Source organism: Branchiostoma lanceolatum, chromosome 6, assembly GCF_035083965.1.
Source record: "Branchiostoma lanceolatum isolate klBraLanc5 chromosome 6, klBraLanc5.hap2, whole genome shotgun sequence".
Lineage (NCBI taxonomy): Eukaryota > Metazoa > Chordata > Leptocardii > Amphioxiformes > Branchiostomatidae > Branchiostoma > Branchiostoma lanceolatum.
The window spans coordinates 8731596-8752729 of NC_089727.1; the positions used below are offsets into that span (position 1 = coordinate 8731596).

Genomic DNA, 21134 nt, shown 5'->3' on the forward strand with positions numbered 1-21134 from the left:
ACATTTTAGAGAAAACTGTAAATGCCTATAAGTTTGCAGTGACCTAATTTCACTGTAATGAGTAAAAAGAGTCTCTGAGGCAGTTTTATTTATGCGAAAGTGCTACAGTCACATATATGTACTGTGTAGTAATAGCAACAAACTTTACGCTGTCATTTTAAGTTCACAGTGAAGCAGTTACCGCAAAAACCGTAAACATAAAACACTGCAAAAATCTTAAGAATTACAGTATGTTTATGTATCTTAATAAACTCTGAATTTCTTGTACATGATGGCACTTATAACACAGTCAACACCTTTCTCTGCAATATGGTAGGTAGTTATTGTTTTTACCACATAAGGGTCACAGGTAGCAAAAACACCACAAACACATCACAAAAACTGCAGGATTCAGCACAAGCATGCAGGGATAAACACAACACTAATCACAGTAACAAAACAACACGCTGGACAACACATCAAACATCTCACAAACAAAATTTGCAGACAGAGAAGAACACAAAGTATTTTGTACCACACAGAAAGGCGATATGAAAATGTGCATGGGATGGCTGTGGGCTGCGACTATTTTGCAGCCACATGTATGTTTGTGTGAAAATGTAGAACAGAACTGATTCTTGTGCATTTGACCCATGCAATGCCTGTGCTAGTCCAGAACAATTTTGTGATGTGTTCGGGGGCATCCGTACTCTGCATAACTGTGCAAAGATCCCTTTCCTTGTTCCATCTAGGGTCACATACACAGTATAACCCCTCCATCTTGAGTGGTATGGTTCAAACATTGCAGTTGAATGACAACCTGGACCTAGACCACTCTAAATAAAGGGGTGATACAGCAAGAGGACCATCTTAGAAGGAACAGTAAAGATTGGATAGGAGGTACCTTTAAATTTACCGTACTTGTCTGGGAGAGGCTGGCTAGTTTGGTTTGCTGAAGTTGGATGAAAGACTTGGATTAAAATTTGCATCTATACTACAGCATCACTCAAACAGTCTACTCCATATCAATTAAAGAGTTAACCAGTTAATACAGCAAAACACTGTACAAACCTATCTGCAGTTGGCTAAACACATAATATTATTTGAAATTATATAACTATGAGTTTATGAAATATCATATATCAGGCAAAATACTACTGCTAATCTGTAAGATTCACAGGAGCTGAGAAAAATGCTAATCTTCAATACTCAGCAATGCAATTTCACTGTATATGCTTCATAATGTTGTATTTTAGCAACACAGTTGTTCAACTGGACAGATGTGGCAACCTTTTGCTGTAGAGCACTGTATCAAGCAGTTTATCAGGCAAAAATGGTGACAATTTGGTGGTCGCTGACATTAACGATGCCTCAATTGATGACAGCAAAACTGACAAAGAGCAGGAAGGCAAATAAGCTATTGTTTATGTTGAATCAAGTCACCTTAACTTTGATCACCTTATTGTAACAGACTTTGAAGATCACATTGAAAATAAGATTTCAGGCATGAATAATTTCATCAGGTTAGTGAATGATTGAATAGCAAAGTTCTTTATTCACAACGACATATTCACATGATCCATGAATACGTGGTTGTGAATAAGGAACTTTGCTATTCAAAATTTCAGGCAATCGAAAATAAGATTTTCCTTTTGAGCGAACGTCAGTCAACCATCTCACCAGTAACTGGTGGCACTATGGTAAAACCTGGTTATCATTCTGCACCCACTCCCACACACATGGAATGCACGATGTTTCAGCTACACTTCATACTTCACTGAGAATAACATCCCGTGTCTGAAGGTAATGCCGCTAACAAGATTGTGTAATCCCTCACTTGGACTGTTGCCCAGCCCACGTAGTGTAGCACTGATGATCAATGGTGTTACAGACCCTACACAGCACCCGCTGTAGATATCATCTTCGCTTGATGTTAAGTACCTCTTAACATCTTACCATAGTTTGGTAATAAAACATTCTGTGAGCTAGTTTGTTGTAAGGTAAAGGCATGGAGGTAAAAGTAGCTTCCTGGTCTTTTTAGGCTGTGGGCAGTGTGCTGTTAATCCACTGTTACCCGGGTACCCATTTTCACACCTAGCTGGAGTGAGGAAAGTCGTGTAAAGTGCCTTTCCGAAGGACGCAATGTCTAGCCAGGAATGCCAGGAATCAAACCCATAACCACTCAATTTCATATCCACTAGCCTAGCTGCTTTGCAATTTGATGCCACGTACCTCGTTTAGAAAAGTTAGAAAAATGACATCTTAGGCTTAAAATCAGTTTTCAAGGGTAAAAAATAATTTTCCATTTTATAACTACATAGGGCAGAAGTGCATTTCATCAAAAGCAGTAACATTTGAGCAGTCATTTTGTATTCACATTCTTTGAATTACAAAACCTACTTTATACGTCATTATAATGTTACAAATTTAAGAAGCATGGCTCATATGTAACAAATTTAGTGCTTTTGTCATAGATATACCATAACTGGAATTTATATTCTCACTATTTCTTTCCATTCTGCTACTTCCTTAAAACAGTGCATCTATGAAGAGATTTTCTCGTGCCTGAAATCATGAAGCACCTATTCCAAGTCAATACAACATTTACAGCTCTACGAGACTCTGCCATAAGGTCTTTCTGTGGTTCACAGGACAAGAGACATTACCACTTACTGTGAAAATCTGTGTAGGCGTCTTTTATGTCAACCTGACATAAAGCGCCACGATGGTCTGTTATATCTATAAACATTGACTTGCTATGTAGGGCCATTGTAAAAATGCATGTCTTTTCGCATCAGGCATTGGAAGTGTGACCATTTCAAAATCCAATAAAGTTTGTATTAAAATAGGTGCTGTGTATTTTCCATGAAGAAAACTGTTGAAATCTACCTAAAGAAGTGGTAAAAGAGGAAAAATAGGCATCTCAAATTGTCCATGAAGTTTTGGTACACCAAGAAGAAATTGTTGTGTAACTGTTACAGTTATCATGAAGCCAAATCAAAATGCTGTTAGGAAAGTATTCCTAATTTCAAATTGTTTAACAATTATTTCCAAAGGGTAAATCTAAGCCAATACAACGACGTGCACTGTGTTATATTCAAAAAGCTAAAATATGATCATTTTCATGTTACCTTTTCCAACAGTTAGTAACACCGTTGTCTTTATCACAAGTCTATTAACAATAACTTTCTTCCATCCATACTGCTATATAAAACAACCGACGACACATGAATCCTTCGAATAAACCAAATACGACTTTACCGTATTCTCCGCGCAGAAGGTGCCAGACTTTCATCATCGAATATTCCATAAAACTCACCAAATCATATTGAGGGAGACCATAAGAAGCAAGAGTGTGATAAAACTCAATCGTGTGAGGTAATATTTTGCAATGGTGGAGTTTTATACAAGAAACATGATCCGACTACAAAGGTTGCATTGAAGATCTAACTTTACAAGATGAACCATGATTATGTTATGCTAGGTGTAGGTTTTAATGTTGGTTTTAGAATGACACAAATGCAACTAGTATCTGTAAACGTTTTATAGGTGAACAGATAAGGTTCTCAGAATAGAAGTTATGTTTCATATTGTGTAATACATTTAGCTGCAAATTAATGCATGATCACAGCAACCAAGATGGTGGCTTGAAATGTGTCTGTCATGTATCAAGCCTTTGTTACAACATTTGGACTGTCCCTGGTGCTGAAACTGTTCTTGTCTCTTGTACAGCAAGTCTATCACGTTGTTCTAACTCTCAGACTGTCCCTGTTCCAGGTGCTGAAACTGTTCTAGTCACTTGTATAGCAAGTCAATCACATTGTTGTAACTCTCAGTGTCCCTGTCCCTAGTGCTGAAATTATTTTTGTCTCTTATATACGCACACGCACTGACACACCTCCTTTATGCACATTACATTTAGTGTCTAACAAAATGCTAATCCAAATGGTGTGGTAGTCTGATCCCATGACACTGTTGGGGGTAAAGTACAATGCAGACAGGGGGTCTTTGACACTGTAGGCAATGTTCTTGACAATTTCGGCAACCTTGAGTGTGCTAAAAATAAGGCTAGACTCATGAACCATGGAGAGTATATTTTACAGGTAGAACATCCCCTGTGAATTTCAAATGTGCAACTTCTAACATACGAAAACCTTTTAACCTTATCCCTGCTGCCTAACTCTGTAACCAATAGGGAATAGGTGCCAAACGGCTACTTCAGTGTCCTAAAGGTTAATACCTGATATAATGGTAGAACAAAATCTTGAACTATTTTTCTCTTATCATAACACTTCAAAATTATGATTGTGAACGTTTTGGCATGCTAGCAAATATCTTCAGTAGGTTCTTGATATCATTAAGTCTACACATACCAATAACAAAGCTATATAACATTACATTCTCTAAATTACAGTACTCAGCTGACTGTCATGCATTCCTCAAAAAACATTTAGTCCTCCTGCTTTGCCCAATAAAGCAGTTCTCACATGGACTTTCATTTGCCAGAGGCTTCTGCTGGTTTTAATTTGATCCAGCTCGTAAGTCGTGCATGGTGATACCTAGCTCCATATGATGTGACTTCCCCAAGATTGCTTCTTCTCAATGGACCATATCACACATCTATCTCATGGCGAACACTTTCCGCCTAACACCTTCCAATAGCGTGCACTGTAGCTCCTATCTACCGACAACGGTCGCTTCAATTTCATCTTAATCCGCCTTTTCCTGCAGGAAGAAGCCATCATCACTATTTCCTTGAGAGAATGAGGATGAATTGGTTCCTTCTGCTTGCAATCTTCATATATAGACACCACTGCGCCGGTTTGGACGTTTGCCATTCAATTATACATGGACCGGCGCTGAATTGTAGCTCCCCTTGGAGCCAGAGGTCTTTGCCGGGGTCACATCTATTGAGTTTCCTAACGAAATGTCTGATATCATCGCAAAATACATTTCCCATATAGATCGCCCCATGCATACAATGGAGGGGCCAGAAGTGGGACAGTAGGGAATCCGACTTATCGGGAAAGATGAAATATTCCACTGAAGCTTCAAATTCTTCTTTTTTTTCTGAGGGGGGGGGGGGGGGCTCTGTTTGGTCTGACCAATTGGCTTTTGATGGTTAAACTGATACATATTGCAACCAATAAAAAGTTGGCACGTAGATGGGTCCACAGCAAGGAGATAATTGAATTAGGCAGTGCAATCATTTGCATTTTCATCATCAAAGCCAGCTGTCCACTCTACTTTCAGGAAGGGGAAGAAGGTATCAACCTGCAATGCTGTAGTACTTGAAAATACTTCTAGGAGACCCAAAATTGCCATGTTTTTTTTTTACCTCAAAAGCTACCGACATTCCTACAATATCTTCAGAAAAATCTTGAGCTCTAAATGTGAACACACAACACAACCAGAAACAGTACTTCTGTCAAAGTTCAAACTCCTTCCTGAAGGCAATTGCAGAGGCTACCTTGAGAACATAGGGTTCGTGTTTGAGCTGTATAGTGAAATACCAAACAAAGCCAGGCCTTATGAACGGCGTTCAACTATTATGCCACACCCTTGGGGGTCCAAAAATTGCAGCCATGGGACTGGGCTGTTAAAACTGTCTCAAAAGCACATAAGAGGAACATATTCAAATGAAATTATACCCTTTTCTAGCTATCTTATCAATTTTAACATAAAGTGGCTACATGTAGGTGGTAAGACACACACTTGATATACACTCAGATGAATGGACATGTTGAAAATGGACAGTAAAGGAGAAAGCCAAAGAAAAGGAAGCAGCAAGACAGAAACTTTGATTCATAACCATGTACGTTCTCACCTTTGTATGTGACGTTTTGTAATCTGTCAGTCCACAAGAGTTTGTCCAGCTCTGGGTTTGTTGTATTCCCAATCTGCAAGGGAAAAGAGATACCATTACTGAATGAGATATTCACAAAACTGTCATTATCTTGATGTGCATGTGCTTTAGTAGTACCAACGGTTTGAAGTTCATTTGGGGGGAATAGGTGCACTAGTGTACCCAATATAAGAATGAGGTACAAAGACAAAATTTTGTGTGCAGAGCGTTAGATAAAGTGGAATATCAGCAAAACCTCCCAACATAGTATCAAGCTTTCAAAAATTGCAATGAACCCAACTTCTATACCTAAACCGAAATATACAACACCACAAAAATTGTACAGTTCTTGGTGGCAAATGTGGTAGACGTTGCCACATCCGCAAACAAATCCGTAATGTGTTTTTGGCACACTTTTAGACAGATTAGCCAAAGAGGCTCGGTGGGCGTCTTCCCACTGCCAGAGAAGGTCGTGTAAAATGTCTTTGCCAAGGGCACAATGTCAGGGCATGGTGAGCATCGAATCCAGGACCTATTGGTTCTGAGTCCAACGGTCTATCTATTGCGCTAAACCAATGCCACATGCTGTATACTGGTGTACGATAGAACCTTCAAGTACGTAAATCAACACAAATATCTAGCTGCACTGGCATACCCACAGTCAAAACCCATGTGCATAGCTCTGACTTTAGGTGCAAATGCATGTAAGTGCATCAGCTGGGTATTACAAGCCCTTGTACCTGTTGAACATAAACAAGACCATTTTCAAGCTTACATTCTTTAAAAATGTCCTTGGTATCAAGTCCCTACTCTAACATGTTATAGCAATTACAATAGAAAACTCTCAATAAGAAGATAGTGATACATAACTCTAAAGCCCTTAATACCTGGAAGGAGTCTTCCAAGACATTCCTGGATGGTCACTTCCATACAAGATTGATATCAGGTATTAGTGAGGAAATGTCAGCAGTAAGCGAAGAGCATTCAGAGCTGCCAAAATGGCGAGCATAAGTACTCAGACTAAATGTTAAAGTTTACAAGGCTGTGAAGATCTTGAAAGTACAAAAAAAGTACAGTCTGCCATATTGTGTCATGTATTATGTAAGACTTTGTCATGATCTAAGATGCTATTAGTATTTCGCCTCCATCCAAAGTGAAAGCTCCTAAGGCGACAACAATTTTTCAGTCTTGGTTTTTGGACGGGCCTGTCAGAAATTTTGTGATTAAAATGTAAAATATCCTGTACCAATAACAGATATCTGATGGGTGTTGCTTCTACTCTTGCAGCTATTGTTCCCTGTAAGCCTTGAGGAGGATTGAAGATGCCAAGAAATAACTCTGACTCTTTAGTTTGAGCGATTTGCAGTGAAGGCAATACTGAAGGTGTTGTTTTCCTGACAGCAACTCCATTTGAAAACCGTTTCTGAAATCTCTCATATCACAGGAAGGTTTCCAAGTCTGTGGCTATGTTCAGTAAATTACCTTCACAAAGGAGTGATTGACAACATCCTACAGTCTTGTGCTAAGACTTTTCTAAAAGTCTAAAGATAAAGTTTAAGAACAAACTTACGTTAGCTTGCTTGTTGTTTCCAAATACACATCTTTTGATGTCTAACTTGTATCTGAACTACAAGAAATCATTATCAAAGTGACAAAGAGGTGAGATTTATTTTGTCTTCCTTTCAGTGCTAGCCTGTAAGGTTTCCATCATAGGTTTTCAACCCTTTTAAAACTGCAGTTTTAAATCTCTTTTGGGAAGCATTTTATGCAGAAAGATTCAAGTCAGATAATGCTTAAGTGCAGAAGATGAAAAGAACACCAAGGGCAGTAAATAGTCAAGGTATTCTTGGCACTCTGGCACAGCCTACAAAACATTAACAGTTTCAGAACCAGGGACAGGGACTGTAGTCAAAGTTGTGTGTAGGCTGAAAAACACCCATTTTAAAAGCTGTTTAAAATGTATAGTTGCATGTTATCGGCATAGATTACCATTTTGCAGAATCTGCAGTATGCCAAACAGTCTTGAGTCCACACCACATGAACTACCTAATATATATGTGAAAACACATTTGGGACCGCATCTGTTAGGAGAGACAATTAGTTGCAGTATGAAAGAGATGTCAGTATTACCCCAAAAAAGGTGAAAAACGGTCACCCAAACATTGGCTTTAAAATAAAACACTTGCTTGTGTACAAAGAACTTTGTTATCCCATGACTCACCAACCTAACAAAACTATTTATTGTATGGAAGCCTTAACAGCAGAAGAATTGTATCTAAGAATGTAAAACAAACTTTTCTCTTTGAATGATTTCCTTTGAGGCTACCTCCCTGTGTGTCCAATGCTGATTAGAATCAGTCTGACTTCTTTTCGAAGTGTGTATCAGGAGACATCCTACCTTTTATAGTGCCATGTAGTGGTATTCCCACATGATACAGAAGGGCAAAGATGGCAGACACGACTTCCCTTGCAAACAAGGAGTCTCGGGGCAAAACCCAACACAATACACTAACGTAGCTTTAGGAGTGTATTTTGTTGTGTCCCTGGATGCAAACATATTTTGTTTTTTGTATAAGGGAGAGTCGTGACTAAGGATCATTCTTATTGTAAATGACTTTAATTTTGAGTTGATTTGAGTGTTCGTGATGGTTTTAAATCAATAATCACATACTGTACAGTAAAGGAAACACTGGTTCACAGTGAAGGGATCATGGCAAAAACTGCTAACATAAAGCACAGTTAACATTTCAAGAATCACAGTATGTCTGTCTTTATTACCCAGAAGAACTGGCCTTTGCATGATACACCTGGACATGCATGCATGACCCAAAGTGTACTGTGATAGTTAGTGCAGGATAATTGGTAAAGCTATGTTACGAGAATAGAGCACACAGTTTGCATTTAAGTCCCTGATGTAATATTCCAGCACTGTGTTTCCATCCATTGGTGCATTCATCCATCCATCCATGCCCCAATGTTGCAGGAATTATTCCCCCTAATCTTTCTGGGTGTAAAATTACATTGAAAGAGAAGGCAGCAAATCGTGACCAAATCAAGCCTACTCAAGTGCCAAATTGGTTCAGGTAAGTTGAAATTTTCAATCAGGGGAAATGCTATATGATAATAGTTCTCAGACATAACTTCCTGGAATAACGTAATTAAATGATCATTACCTTTGCCAAAAAGGTTACCTTTTCAGTGCTGTTTGTTAGTGTGTGTGTGTGTGTGTGTGTGTGTGTCTGTCAACTGTCTGTCAGCATAACTCAAAGAGCTGTAGATGGATCCTTATAATATGAGTGAGATGGATCCTTATAATATTTGATAGGTTACTAGGGGCCTGGAAAACAAAGATCAAGTTTAAACAATGACCTAAATAAAGGTGTACACTATCAGACATAAATCATGAAAATCAGGGCCTCATTTACATAATGTATTTGGAAATGCTAACTATAACCTTCTTTGCTAAGATTCAAGACTTTCACGCTTATAAACAGAAAAGCATTAGTCAGTGTTCTTGATCCGATATTCTAATGATAAGACCACTAAGACCTGAAAATTGCTCTGAGACTCGTATTTCCACAAGATAAACTTTGAGGGTGTCAGCGTATGATATAGGCTCAAGATGTTACATAAGATTGAGAAATTGATATACATACATGTAACATTCCATTGGAAACCATAACAGGAAATTGCCACCATAACCTGCTTGCAGTAGAACATACTAGATTCATCAGTCGACGGAAGACATAATAAGATGCATACATTCCAGGTACTTACATGTAATTACATCACAGCAGGAGACAGTTTTAAGCTGTAGGCATACATGTGGGTAAGTCATCTTTATACATGTAGCCCCACTGATTGCTGTCTGCCAACAGACACTTCAAAGTTAAGCCTCCTACAAACAAGCTCATCCATCACCAAAATGACAGGAATAGTATTTGTGTTATTGACTGTTTGATATAAAGAAGACGTATCTTCTTTCTAAGGTAGTCTTAGTATTGTGTACGTTCTACTTTCATACTCTTTCTCAAAAGCGTTATAATACGGTAAACGTTGAAATTTTTCTAGTGTTTAATGTTTTTTTGTGGGTAACGTTTTCACTACAAACTTAAAACCACTGTGCTTGTTTTGTCCCCTACCTGCCTACCACCTTGTTTTAACGGTGAACTAAAAAACACCAAAAAACACTCACTTTTCTTCCTCCCACTGTATTAAATACCTGCAAACTTAAAGGCATTGGCAATATGTACCATTTTTAAAGTCTTTGGTATCAATCCATGATCTCCCAAATGCAGCACAGGTACTCTACTCCCTAGGCCACTGCACTATGCCCCAAAACCTGTTTGAAATCAACAATAAAAACCATTAACCGAAAGTGGCATACCATCAATGAAAGTTGATTTATTTCAGCTGTTGACAAATTCCCTCTGAACTTCCATTTCCTGAGCAGTAGTCATGACCAACGACATGTGATAATTGAGATTGATGTCTAGGTAGTAGCTCAAATCCTGGGAGTGTTATCACCAATTGTCATCTCAAATGTCACTGACCTGCCTGTAACCTCTGATGGCATCTGAAGGCCGGGGAATAGTCAAGGGCACCCAAATGTCAGCCATGGGTGACTGGAGTAGGAAATGTTGTTATCTCAATCAGGCTTTATCAATGTTATTTGTTGGTTCACAAATTTGTTTTAGAAAATGGACTAATGGGAATAAAAGCTTAGTATACAAACTATGATTAATAGGAACGCAAAAACAAAAATGAACTATTGCTTTGAAAAAGTAAGGAAAACAGCATGATAGAATTCATAAATAGGAGTCAATAACAGTTTCAGCACCAGGGAAAGGCACAGTAGGAGAGTAAGAAGAAAGTACAGGAGACAAGAACAGTTTTAGCACTAGGGACAGTCTGAGGGCTGTAACAAGGAAATACACTTGCTGTGCAAGGGACAAGGACAGTTTTAGCACCAGGGACAGCCTGAGAGTTGCAACCAAGTGATAGACCTGCTGTACAAGAGACAAAATTTGTTTAAGCATCAGAGACAGGAACAGTCTAAGAGTTAAAACAAAACGATAAACCTGCTGTACAGGAGACAAGAACAGCTTCAGCACCAGGGACAGGGACAGCCTGAGAGTAAGAACAATGTGATAGACAAGAGACAAGAAGAATTTCAGAATAAGAGACAGTCTCAGAGTGAAAGTAAAAGACTTGCTGTAGAGGAGACAAAACAGTTTCAGCACTAGGGACAGTTTGAGAGTAGAACAAACTTTCTTTTTTTTTACTCAATGGTCACCACGTAACAAGACCCAAATGTCACTTCAAGATGAGACGCAAACACCATTCCGAAGTTATGGATTACATATACATATGATAGACTTCTGTTATGAGAGAGAGACAAAAACAATTTTAGTAACAGGGACAGTGTGAGAGTTACAGACTTAAAGCACAAGGCATCGTTTGGTACGTGTGACAAACTAGAGACTTTCAGTGCCAAAAACAGAGACACTCTAATAGTATAACAGGGTAGTAAAATCATTCTTTATTTGAAAAGAAAGTAGGACACAAAGCCCAGGTCACGATGGTCATCACGATGTGGTGACCAAATGTGCAGGGACGGACGAATTACAAATACAATTCACAGTTAAAATCCGAATACATATTCACTTATATACAAAGGTTACAAATTGATATTGCACTTAGGGCAGGACTACGGTTGCTTCTACAGTAAAGTGTCTGCTTCCCAGTGGGGCTCGTGTCGCGCACTCCATATGGCATATGACGATAGAATAGCTATGCGGCTAATGTCTCTGAAAAGGTTCTTAGGCACTTTTGCCTGCACTACTTTGAACATTGTCCGCAGTCTGTTTTTGTTCTCTGGTGTGATGAGTCCCCTTGATCCAACCTCGAAGCAGGTAAGTGTGGTTGTGGTGCCCGCAGCTCTCAATTCTGTCGCTAGGGCTGAATATTTGTTTACCTTTCGTTCATGGCTCGTGTTAATGTTTTGTTCAAAGGCCACAGTTAGTTCATGTATGTGGATTGTCCTTTGTTCTGGGAGGTAGGTGACTAAGTCTGGTTTCTGAGTTGTAGGTAATATGTGCGCCGGCACGGTTCCTCCGTTGATAGTGTGTCCTTGGATGTCTGCGTAGACTGTAGCGTTGGTCTGTGGGAGATCGATAGCCTCCTGGATGCTGTCCATTATGTACTTTAATATGGCGTTGTGTCGAAAGGTATATCGCCCTTGCTGAAGAGAGACACTGCAGTGGTTCAGGACGTGGTGAAGTGTTTCTCGGTTACCACACAGTTTACATCGGTCACTGTTGCGTTTTCCCCAGGTGATCAGGTTACAGAATGTGGGCAGGGCGTCGATCGAGGCACGTACCGCGAAGCTGAGAACACCTTTTGGTAGGTTGTATATGATCGACCGCCACGTAAGGTCACATTTCTCTTCTTCCAGGAGTTGTAGCATGCGCCCTTGCTGTAGTAGGGTTTTCTGGTGCTCGCTCCAGACGTTATGACGCATATCTGTCACCTGTTGTTTGATGTGTTTACGCACAGAAGACCATTCTGAATCTTTTGCTGCATGTGTGGCCTGTTGGTGGATAGTGTGGGACGTTTTAATACCACACTTCTGCATCTTCCTGGTCCATTGCGATTCACGGTCTAGCTTAGCTTGTACAGCATGTTTTACTTTCTCGTCGCCTTTGAGGGTTGATCTACTGTAGGCCAGGGTGTGGGCCTCTAGATACAGGTCTGAGATAGTTCTATAGTTGAGACCCCTTGTGTTGTACAGGATAGCGTTTGTGGCACCAGGTTGCATTTTAAGCCATGTCTTGATCGCCTTTGTGTGAATGGCATCAAGTTTTTGTAACTGGGTGTCTGTTAGGTCATGTACCATCAGCATGTACCTCCACGATGGGAAAGCGTACTCCATGTATACTCTCAGTTTGTATTCATTTCTTATGGTTGATTTGTTTATATTTTCAATAGTTGTTTCGGTAAAGGTCTTTCAATACTAGAGACAGGGACAATTTAGTAGCCTTTTAGCCTTGTAGTGACTTTTAGCATAGAACAAGCTTATGGTGTGGTGGATTTTCGGATTATGCCGTGGTGGATTTTTTTAATGACCCATTTACCCAGAGACCCACTTTCATAATTACTAGGAATATTGCCAAATTGGAAAAATGTTGTACACATTGTTATTAAATTTTGTAATTAGATAAAATCATATCTACCATAACTTACCCACTTTCAGACAGCCCTAGGGTCCTTCAGTAAGCCTTTAAGGTTCTGTGTATTCACCTTTGTCTAATTTTCACATTACCTAATTTTGTATCTTGAATAAGTCAGCGAGACTTATCCCATTGGGTACTTAAAAATATTGAAATATGAGTGTAATGCTGAATTCAAAGCTTCCTGTATAGATACTGTTATTGACGTTTTTCTGCAATAGCCCCTGAACTTCATTAGGAGTGCAAAGTGTAAGAAACCAGTTAATACATATTACATTTCTTTCCTGTCTAGCTCTCAGAATACAGCCAATCCAAGACAGTAAAAAAGGCTCACAGTGAGAATACACTGACGATATATTTTCGAATAACACGAAAGCACTTTTGGTGTCCTCTCTACTCTGAAGTTGAGACAAACAATGACGTAAACCTCCTTCAGGCTGACACGAGTCTTAAATCTAAATGACTATGGTTGATGCTTTCATCCCTTTTCCTTTTTAATGGAAAGTTCTGGACTTGAGGGGGACATTTTCCCGCGGGCTGATTGATTGCAGCGATTTACGTGTCACACAAACAGGAAGGGAGACATGCGTCCGTCGAGAAAGGGAGGGATCGCAAAATTGCGGAGAGGAATCAACAGGATGCAATCCTGGACGGCGTAATGCGCGAGCCGACGCAGAAGTACCACTAATTACGGCTAATTTTACCGGCCCGCCAGCACTTTGCTCCCCTAACAGCCTCACACAAGGCCGGCGGAGAGACTTGGGACTGTAAATAGTGGGTGTGATGTACGACATATTCCTCCGCGCCACGCAGATCCCAGGCTTTGGGAAATCGACCCTCCTCAGTACCAATTTCTCCAGCACTCAGTTTGATGGCGGATGTATAGATAAGATCCCTCCCTGCGAGTTCAATCAATAGGAAAGGTAAAAAGACTGATGTTCGTGGGAGGGTGGAAGGTCTCTAAAAGACAATATCGTGGCCCAAGGTCAAATGTTACATTATTTCTGCACTCTCGAGAGCGGAAAGATCTATTGCGTAGACAATTCAGACGTAAAGCAACATGAGCAAGCGATAATGGTTTCCCAAATGCAGTATGAATTTAAGAAAGGGTCATTGAAATGACACAGATGGATTTTACATGAATAAAATTGATTTTGAGGAAAGATATTGAAGTTTTCACTTAGAGATCACTTTTGACAAACAACACATGGATAAAAAATGACTCAAGGGCTGAATGGTTTAGTATGAAAATTGATGGAAAATGTATGAAAAGCCACATGTATTAATACATCAAGAACCTCTGCATTGTCATTTCTCATGATCTGATATGTACACATATTATTGAACTTGTCCCTGACTTTCATCATAGCCGTGACCCATAGTGCACCTTCCCTCTTTTCAGTGCAATATTGGACATTCTATGCAAAAGTCATTTTTGATCAATTGTTTCCGATGATTTGCAACCGTGATAGATATAACTTAACTTTTTGAAAAAAAAAAGTATGATTTTAACAACACTGTTAAATTTCTCTCATGCTCTAAATAATTCTAATCGTGTGAACATGTTCTATTTCAATGTGTAATCACAGATAAATTTTGTTCCCCAAAGTACTACTGGTTTAGCAGAAGTGATAATTTTTTATTGAATAGTAACAGTAGATTCTCCTTTTAAGCAATGTCCATCAAATATCTACTACTGTCATCATCATGCCAGGGTATCTTCACTCTAATACTGTACATGCTGACATTTTTGCAGTGTATTAAGTTTGTGGTAACTCTTCAACCCAGACTTAAACCCACTGCAAAATGCCTGTTCTGCCCCGGCCCCCTACCTTCTTGTTTCAACTTCGACCTAAAAACCACCTCAAACACTCCATTTTCTCTCTACCCCAAACTTAAATCCAAGCAAACTGCAACGGCATTAACAGTATCTTCCTCCAATTACTATCTGTAGCTGTTTGACATCGGTATGCCTAGAAGGGCTAAGAGATGGAAATAAACCTTACTCAATATGCACAGCCTTCACTGAGGTTTATCACGGTTCAGAACTGAATGGGGTCCGCCATTAGCGCCCTGTTTTATTGTTCTACCCATCGACTAAAGATTGTATCCAGAAATCCTGCAGTAAAGAGCAATCTTTCAAGGCTGCAACCTGAGACTGATATGAGGCATTCTGCTTTATAAAAGGAACACAACGCACGTAGATGCAAATTACCTCCTCATGGCTTTTAACGATGTTTACGATGCTAGAAATTACTCAACTGGCTTTCAAAGATGTTTATAGCACCAGAAATTATTCAACTCTTTGGAAGTAATGCCATGTGCTTCGGTTTCTACTTCAGTTTCCAAATTAACGGGATGGAATGAGTCCAAATAAGGTCAACTTTTGACGGCTGCAAACAAAGATCTGTACAATACTTTGCTATAATTTACCTATCTTATTGGACTTGAAAGAATGAAGCAATTCATTTCAAGACCATTGCTTCTATTTGAAGTCTGATATCATTTTGATGCTTGTCATCTTATGAAAAAACATACATTTAGATAATCATGGCTGCAATGTTCTAATCTAAATTTATGATTACTATAAATACCTTTAAGCTCTTGGGGATTTAATTTCGTGGTAGGGAGAAAATGGAGTGTTCTCAGTAGTTTTTAGTTCGCAAGGTGTAGGGGAGCAGAAGACATAGCAAGCATTTCTGTGGCAGTTTTAAGTTGATTGTGAAGAGGTTACCACAAAACAACGAACATTAAACAATCGCAAAAATGTCAACATCTACTGTATAAGGTAGTTATACATAAAGAAGTTGCATAATTTATATAAGCCTTCACACATGTGGTTTCTAATCTTTAAACCATCTTTAATCTATAGCACCCCAGGATTCCTAAGTCCCACTTTCCATCAGAGCATGTTTCCTAATGAGAAATACATGATAACAAGTTGCGGTACTCTGCTCCGTTGGTGATCATCTCTTGCACTGCTCAAGATAAAAATTGCATGACTTTAAGGGAAAGCCATGATTAACCACACGAGCAATAGGGAAAACATGCAGACGACATGATCTAGGATGTATAACCCTCCCAGGAATGACGCTCAATTTTGAAACCAATTAAGAAACTAATCTGAAGCGTTGGTGCTTAGAGATTCTCTGCAGAATTTGAACTCTCTGTATATCATTCTTTGATTGGTTGATAGAAGAGCTTTTTCCCCACTGAGGAAGGCATTTCCAGAAGGTACAGCACTTAGTCTAGTTTGCAGTAATGTGAAACTTTCTTTGCCAATGTTGCAAAAAAAGTTAACTGAACATAAGACCAAGTTTGGTTAGAAACCCAAAAAATGGAGCCAACATTTTTTTATTTTGGCAATACTCATGATTTAAAGGCAATTTTGATGCATTTTAAGTTGTATCTTGTGTAACAGTCATGTTTTGTAAACAAGTCAGCTGAAAATCCTGGATTCTCTTTCAATGACTTTTTCTGTCCACCTGCTTGAATAGATCCATAGTTCACAATAGCACCTTGATAACATAGGCAGGTAGGCAATATCCCATTTGCATCGGAGACGTAAGCATAAACCTGTCTGGCAATAGCTAATAGCAATTATGTTTGGTGTCTGGAGTTTGACAGTGGAAATTGCCAAGATGCCAAACACAGGAACCACCTTTCATTAGATGTATCCCAGAGGCACCTAGTTTGCATCTTTACACTTCATGATTTGAGGGTATGATACAATACTTCAAGGGAAGTCAGCAAAGTTTTGAATTATGACAAGTCTGACAAGTTTACGAGCCTTAAGTGTAGGTATGACTATGAAGCAAGCCCACAGTTATTGATAAGGTCAGGAAGGTCATGCCTGAACTTGAAACCATTTCCTCTAAGTAAAGTCCCTTGCCTGCTGTGCCACATCACTGGAAACTCATGTTGTACTAACTGAAGGTCACTTGAAGAAACAACAAGATTAAGCCATTTTAGTAGATGTTAAAGGTAAATACATTTAAGTGGTTTTTCAGATCGCGTTAGGGCAAAAATGGAGTGTTCGCGGTGGTCTTAAGTTTGCGTTTGAAACAATAGTAGCACTACAGTCATTGGTGGCTGGTTTTGAAATTGCACTGAAGAGTTCACCACAAAAACCGCGAATCAAAAACCGAGAACATAAAACCACCACGAACATTTCTACATTACAGTATATCAGTGTTCCCTAGTTGAAGAAAAGAAACTAAAACCGCTGATTATCTTGTTTCATCAAGGAGCTCATAGGCTTTCTGGATCCTGGCTCAAAATTGTGAGGCCCTTCATCTTTAACCCTCAGCTTGCTGAGGTATCCGCTTGGTACCAAATTTGTAGTGGTTATGGGGTTAGGCAGCAGGGAGAGGGTTAATTCTATCAGGTGATGCAGTGTAGAATTGTACATGTATCAGCGAGTCAGAAGAAACTTTGAATTCCTTTTAGATTTTGTTTACGTTTTATTTATTGTGCATAACAGGTATCTGTATCTGTATCTATATAGCCGGTACAACCGCCATTCGACGTAACACATCAGCTTCACAGGCACGCGGTGCGGCAGCAGCTGTTTATTTTACACCGAACGGTCTGTTACACCTAGGTAAACCCCCTTTAAGCACAACAAACCTGGTCAGTTTTGTACAGCATGCATACAGGTAGGTACAAGCTGTATAAGCTGATATACTTATCATAATAAGTAGAAGTCAGATTCCAAGAATGCAAATTCCCCACCTGTATGAAGAGAGAGATGATGGCGAGTCCACTGGTTCCTTTGGTGGCTTCCGCCAGGTCCCCGTACAGGTCGTAGTTGTAAAATAGCAGCTGCAGCTGTAGAGGGGAGGGGGGCAGACAAGAGACAGGTTAGATTAATTGGTAAACATTTAGATCAACATCTGTGTAGCTGTGACACAAAAAAGATATGTTCATACATGATTACATCACTTGTATAGGCTTGAACGGTTGGGTACAAATATCAAAACATGTTCGACATGCTCTAAATGTGTATCCCTAACACCCAGACATGTGTGGATGTAGTCATGAGTCTGACTTAATGCACTTGTCTACAACATTGGAGCAGAGCAAAACCAGACTTCCAATTCTCCAGATATCCTATTACACCATTCCCACCTTATGCCCTGGCAGGCTGCGGACACACACCAGGACACACAAACAAACAAACCTAACAACCGAATACAATGCCTCCGTTTTTATGGCAGTAAAATATGTTCTGCAGATGGCAATTTAAAACATTGCAATATTTCTCCAAGGTATTTCTCATAGTTATATGTGACTGATAATGACCATTGATATCGGCCCTTTCACTTAAATTCATTTTTATGGCATGACATGTAATTTGCCCATTCCCCACAACATTGATGACATAACATTGATAGGAACATTAGCTCCAAATATTTTGTTCTGAATATGAATGACTTATTGATAGATAATATTCATGTAATGCACACTCTACTGTGAAATTGAACATTCTGTAACATGAACAAGGTATATGGGAAAACTTAAACTTAGGTACATTGTAGGTCTCCTTTTTCCTGCATCATTTAGCTCAGAATGTCCTCATAAGCCCAGAGGAAATGTGTTACATTTCAAGGCTATCATGCTAGCCCTCTGCATAGAAATTGGCATGTCTGCCTCTTTACTGCTGTTTTACACTGCTCGTCAACAGTGGAAAGTTTTACAGGCTCCGACGCCAACATCTTCCTGAAAGCATTTGATTGTGACCTGCGCATTTTGAATAACTGACTGAATGGGTTGTTCACTGCCATGCGATGTTGCGTTTGAAAGACTTAAACTTCGGAGATAAAACTTCCTGTCATCTTTAGGTGTCACGTTCCGCCATGTCTTGACTCATACACAATACATGAGTGTTATTAGAGATTGACGATGTTAATTATGTAATAAAGGGAACGCAAGCCTGTAAATCGGAATCATCGCCATGAAAGCTTCTAGTTATGAAGTAATATGCCATAAAACAGGGAATAACGATACAATAATAGGTTTGGATTTCATAGACAAGCATTTTTGTAATGGTGGATTTATTGCGGTGAACTTTTTGCCATGATAATTTCATACCAAAGCAATGAAGGCATCATTGAGACTATTAAGTTCAATCTGTAACAATTATGTTTTAATTGTTATGATCATACTAAAGTTGACCACTGTCTCTTTTCAATCACTATCTAATATGATGGACGGAAGAGCAAGATATTGTGGTTTTATTGTGCATCAAGAAGCTAATTTCCCGAATTCAAGAAAGCATTCACAATTACCATTGTTATGATATGTTTGATATTATCTGCAGGGAATTTGCATAGTTGCCTGCGATAAAGTTTATAGTGAAATTTCATTGGCAATGATAGTCTGCCACATCAAGTTCTCCCTGACGGTTAAGTATAAACTTTTTCAGGCCGCAGGGGCAGTGGGTTGTTATCCACTGTCTCTTGAACATGGTGTTGGAAGGTGGAGCCCAATCCTTTCCTTCCACTGCCATTCACCTCCCCAACCAAAGTCTTAGTACCAATTTCTACACCTGGATGGAGTGAAGAAAGTCAGGAAAAGTGCCTTTCAAAAGAACACAACATCTAGCCATGAACCAGTAACCTCTTGGTCTTGTGCCCACTACCCTTAAGCCACTTCGACATTTGGTGCCACACTACGCTTGTTAAGTATAGTGTCTGTCTGTGCACCAAATTCTTATATACCACAGTAGGCCACAAAAACATCTATCTATCTATCTAAAACATCTAGAGACAACACATAAAGCTTTGATGGATCTAAAATTTATCAAGACAGAAAGGACATTAAAAAACATCAACAATACTTGAAAATTTCAAGGAATATAATTAAGCAATTTCCAATCAAACCAACATGTGGTACACTGCATACGGTCTATCCCCAATGCTATGATACATGATATTAAATCATTTCTCAGCCCATTCTTAATGATTGCCTTTGATGGCATTTTCTCTCTCATTTATTGTACCCAAGCGTCCACTCATCCATTCAGGAGCAAGAAAAATGGACTGTCACAAGAGCCTCAATCTGTGCACTTAGGATTAATGAAGAACATGGGCAAATGAGCACAGAATGACTCCTCATCACTGTATTATGTCCACAGATGATCCTGGGCTCATCACAGGGTTAGATTGGGGTACATGTGTCCTACGGGTTATGGGCAATTATCAGCCTTCCCCCCCGTTTATTGATTCTTAATAGCTATAATGAAAGGGCACATTATGGCCTAAGTTGATTAAAAAGTGGTGGGACCTTGCAGGTAGAATGACTGTGCAATAATGAAACCAGTGGTGGAACAGTGCTATACTGCCAAAACATATGCTAATAAGACTTTATCACTATGAGGTGTTGTAGCAGATTTACCATGGTGCCTGTGAGGTGGGGCTCAACCTACTTTTGACAAAGATTTGGACCACATACTCTGCATACTTCAGATTTTTGTTTGGAGCATTTGTTATCCAGTCTATGAAGCTTAATCTTTCTAAGATACATACATGCAGATATTGTACATTGAATTGTTTGTATTTTATAGACTATCATTTTCTTGTAAGGTGCTGGATTGAAATTTGTTCTGAAAAGGAATTTCAAAGATCTCGTTTTTCCTTTGATTCTAAGTAACATCATGCTAAAAATGTTTTTACCAGTGGATAAATTAAGAGGTCTGCTAGACAACCATTGACTTGCCAACATGACAGAATCCATGATACATCTTGCAACTACAAGTGTGAGACGTTATAAGTTTAGTTATTTGCAGAGACTGTCAGTTTGTGGCAAATTCCCCAAATTTGGAGAACTTGTAGTGAATTATCCCTAATGTAAGACAGGCTACACCAAAATGGGGGGGGGGGGTATGAAATTCCAACTTTAAACTGCAATTTACAACACAAGGGGCCTTTTGGACAATTTTGTGGATACACAATTAGCCATGAAAAGCGTTCTACATTCGACGTAGCATTTGGAGCAACAGCCTGTATTGACCTATTAGTGACCTCTGTCTGACCTTTCCCAATTGTTTGCACCGATCTAACAAGCTGCCGCAACGA

General features: G+C 39.3%; 1 protein-coding gene across 3 annotated transcripts in view; it reads right to left on the reverse strand.

Annotated features, from left to right (window-relative positions):
- LOC136436428 (carbonic anhydrase-related protein 10-like) overlaps window positions 1-21134 on the reverse strand; it is a 116838-nt gene that overhangs the window by 14310 nt on the left and 81394 nt on the right. For all 3 annotated transcript variants that reach the window (XM_066430412.1, XM_066430411.1, XM_066430413.1), the window contains 2 exons: window positions 17791-17886; window positions 5807-5879 (listed from right to left, as the gene is read on the reverse strand). In XM_066430412.1, the coding sequence (XP_066286509.1) occupies window positions 5807-5879; window positions 17791-17886 (169 nt within the window). The remainder of the gene's footprint in view (window positions 1-5806; window positions 5880-17790; window positions 17887-21134) is intronic.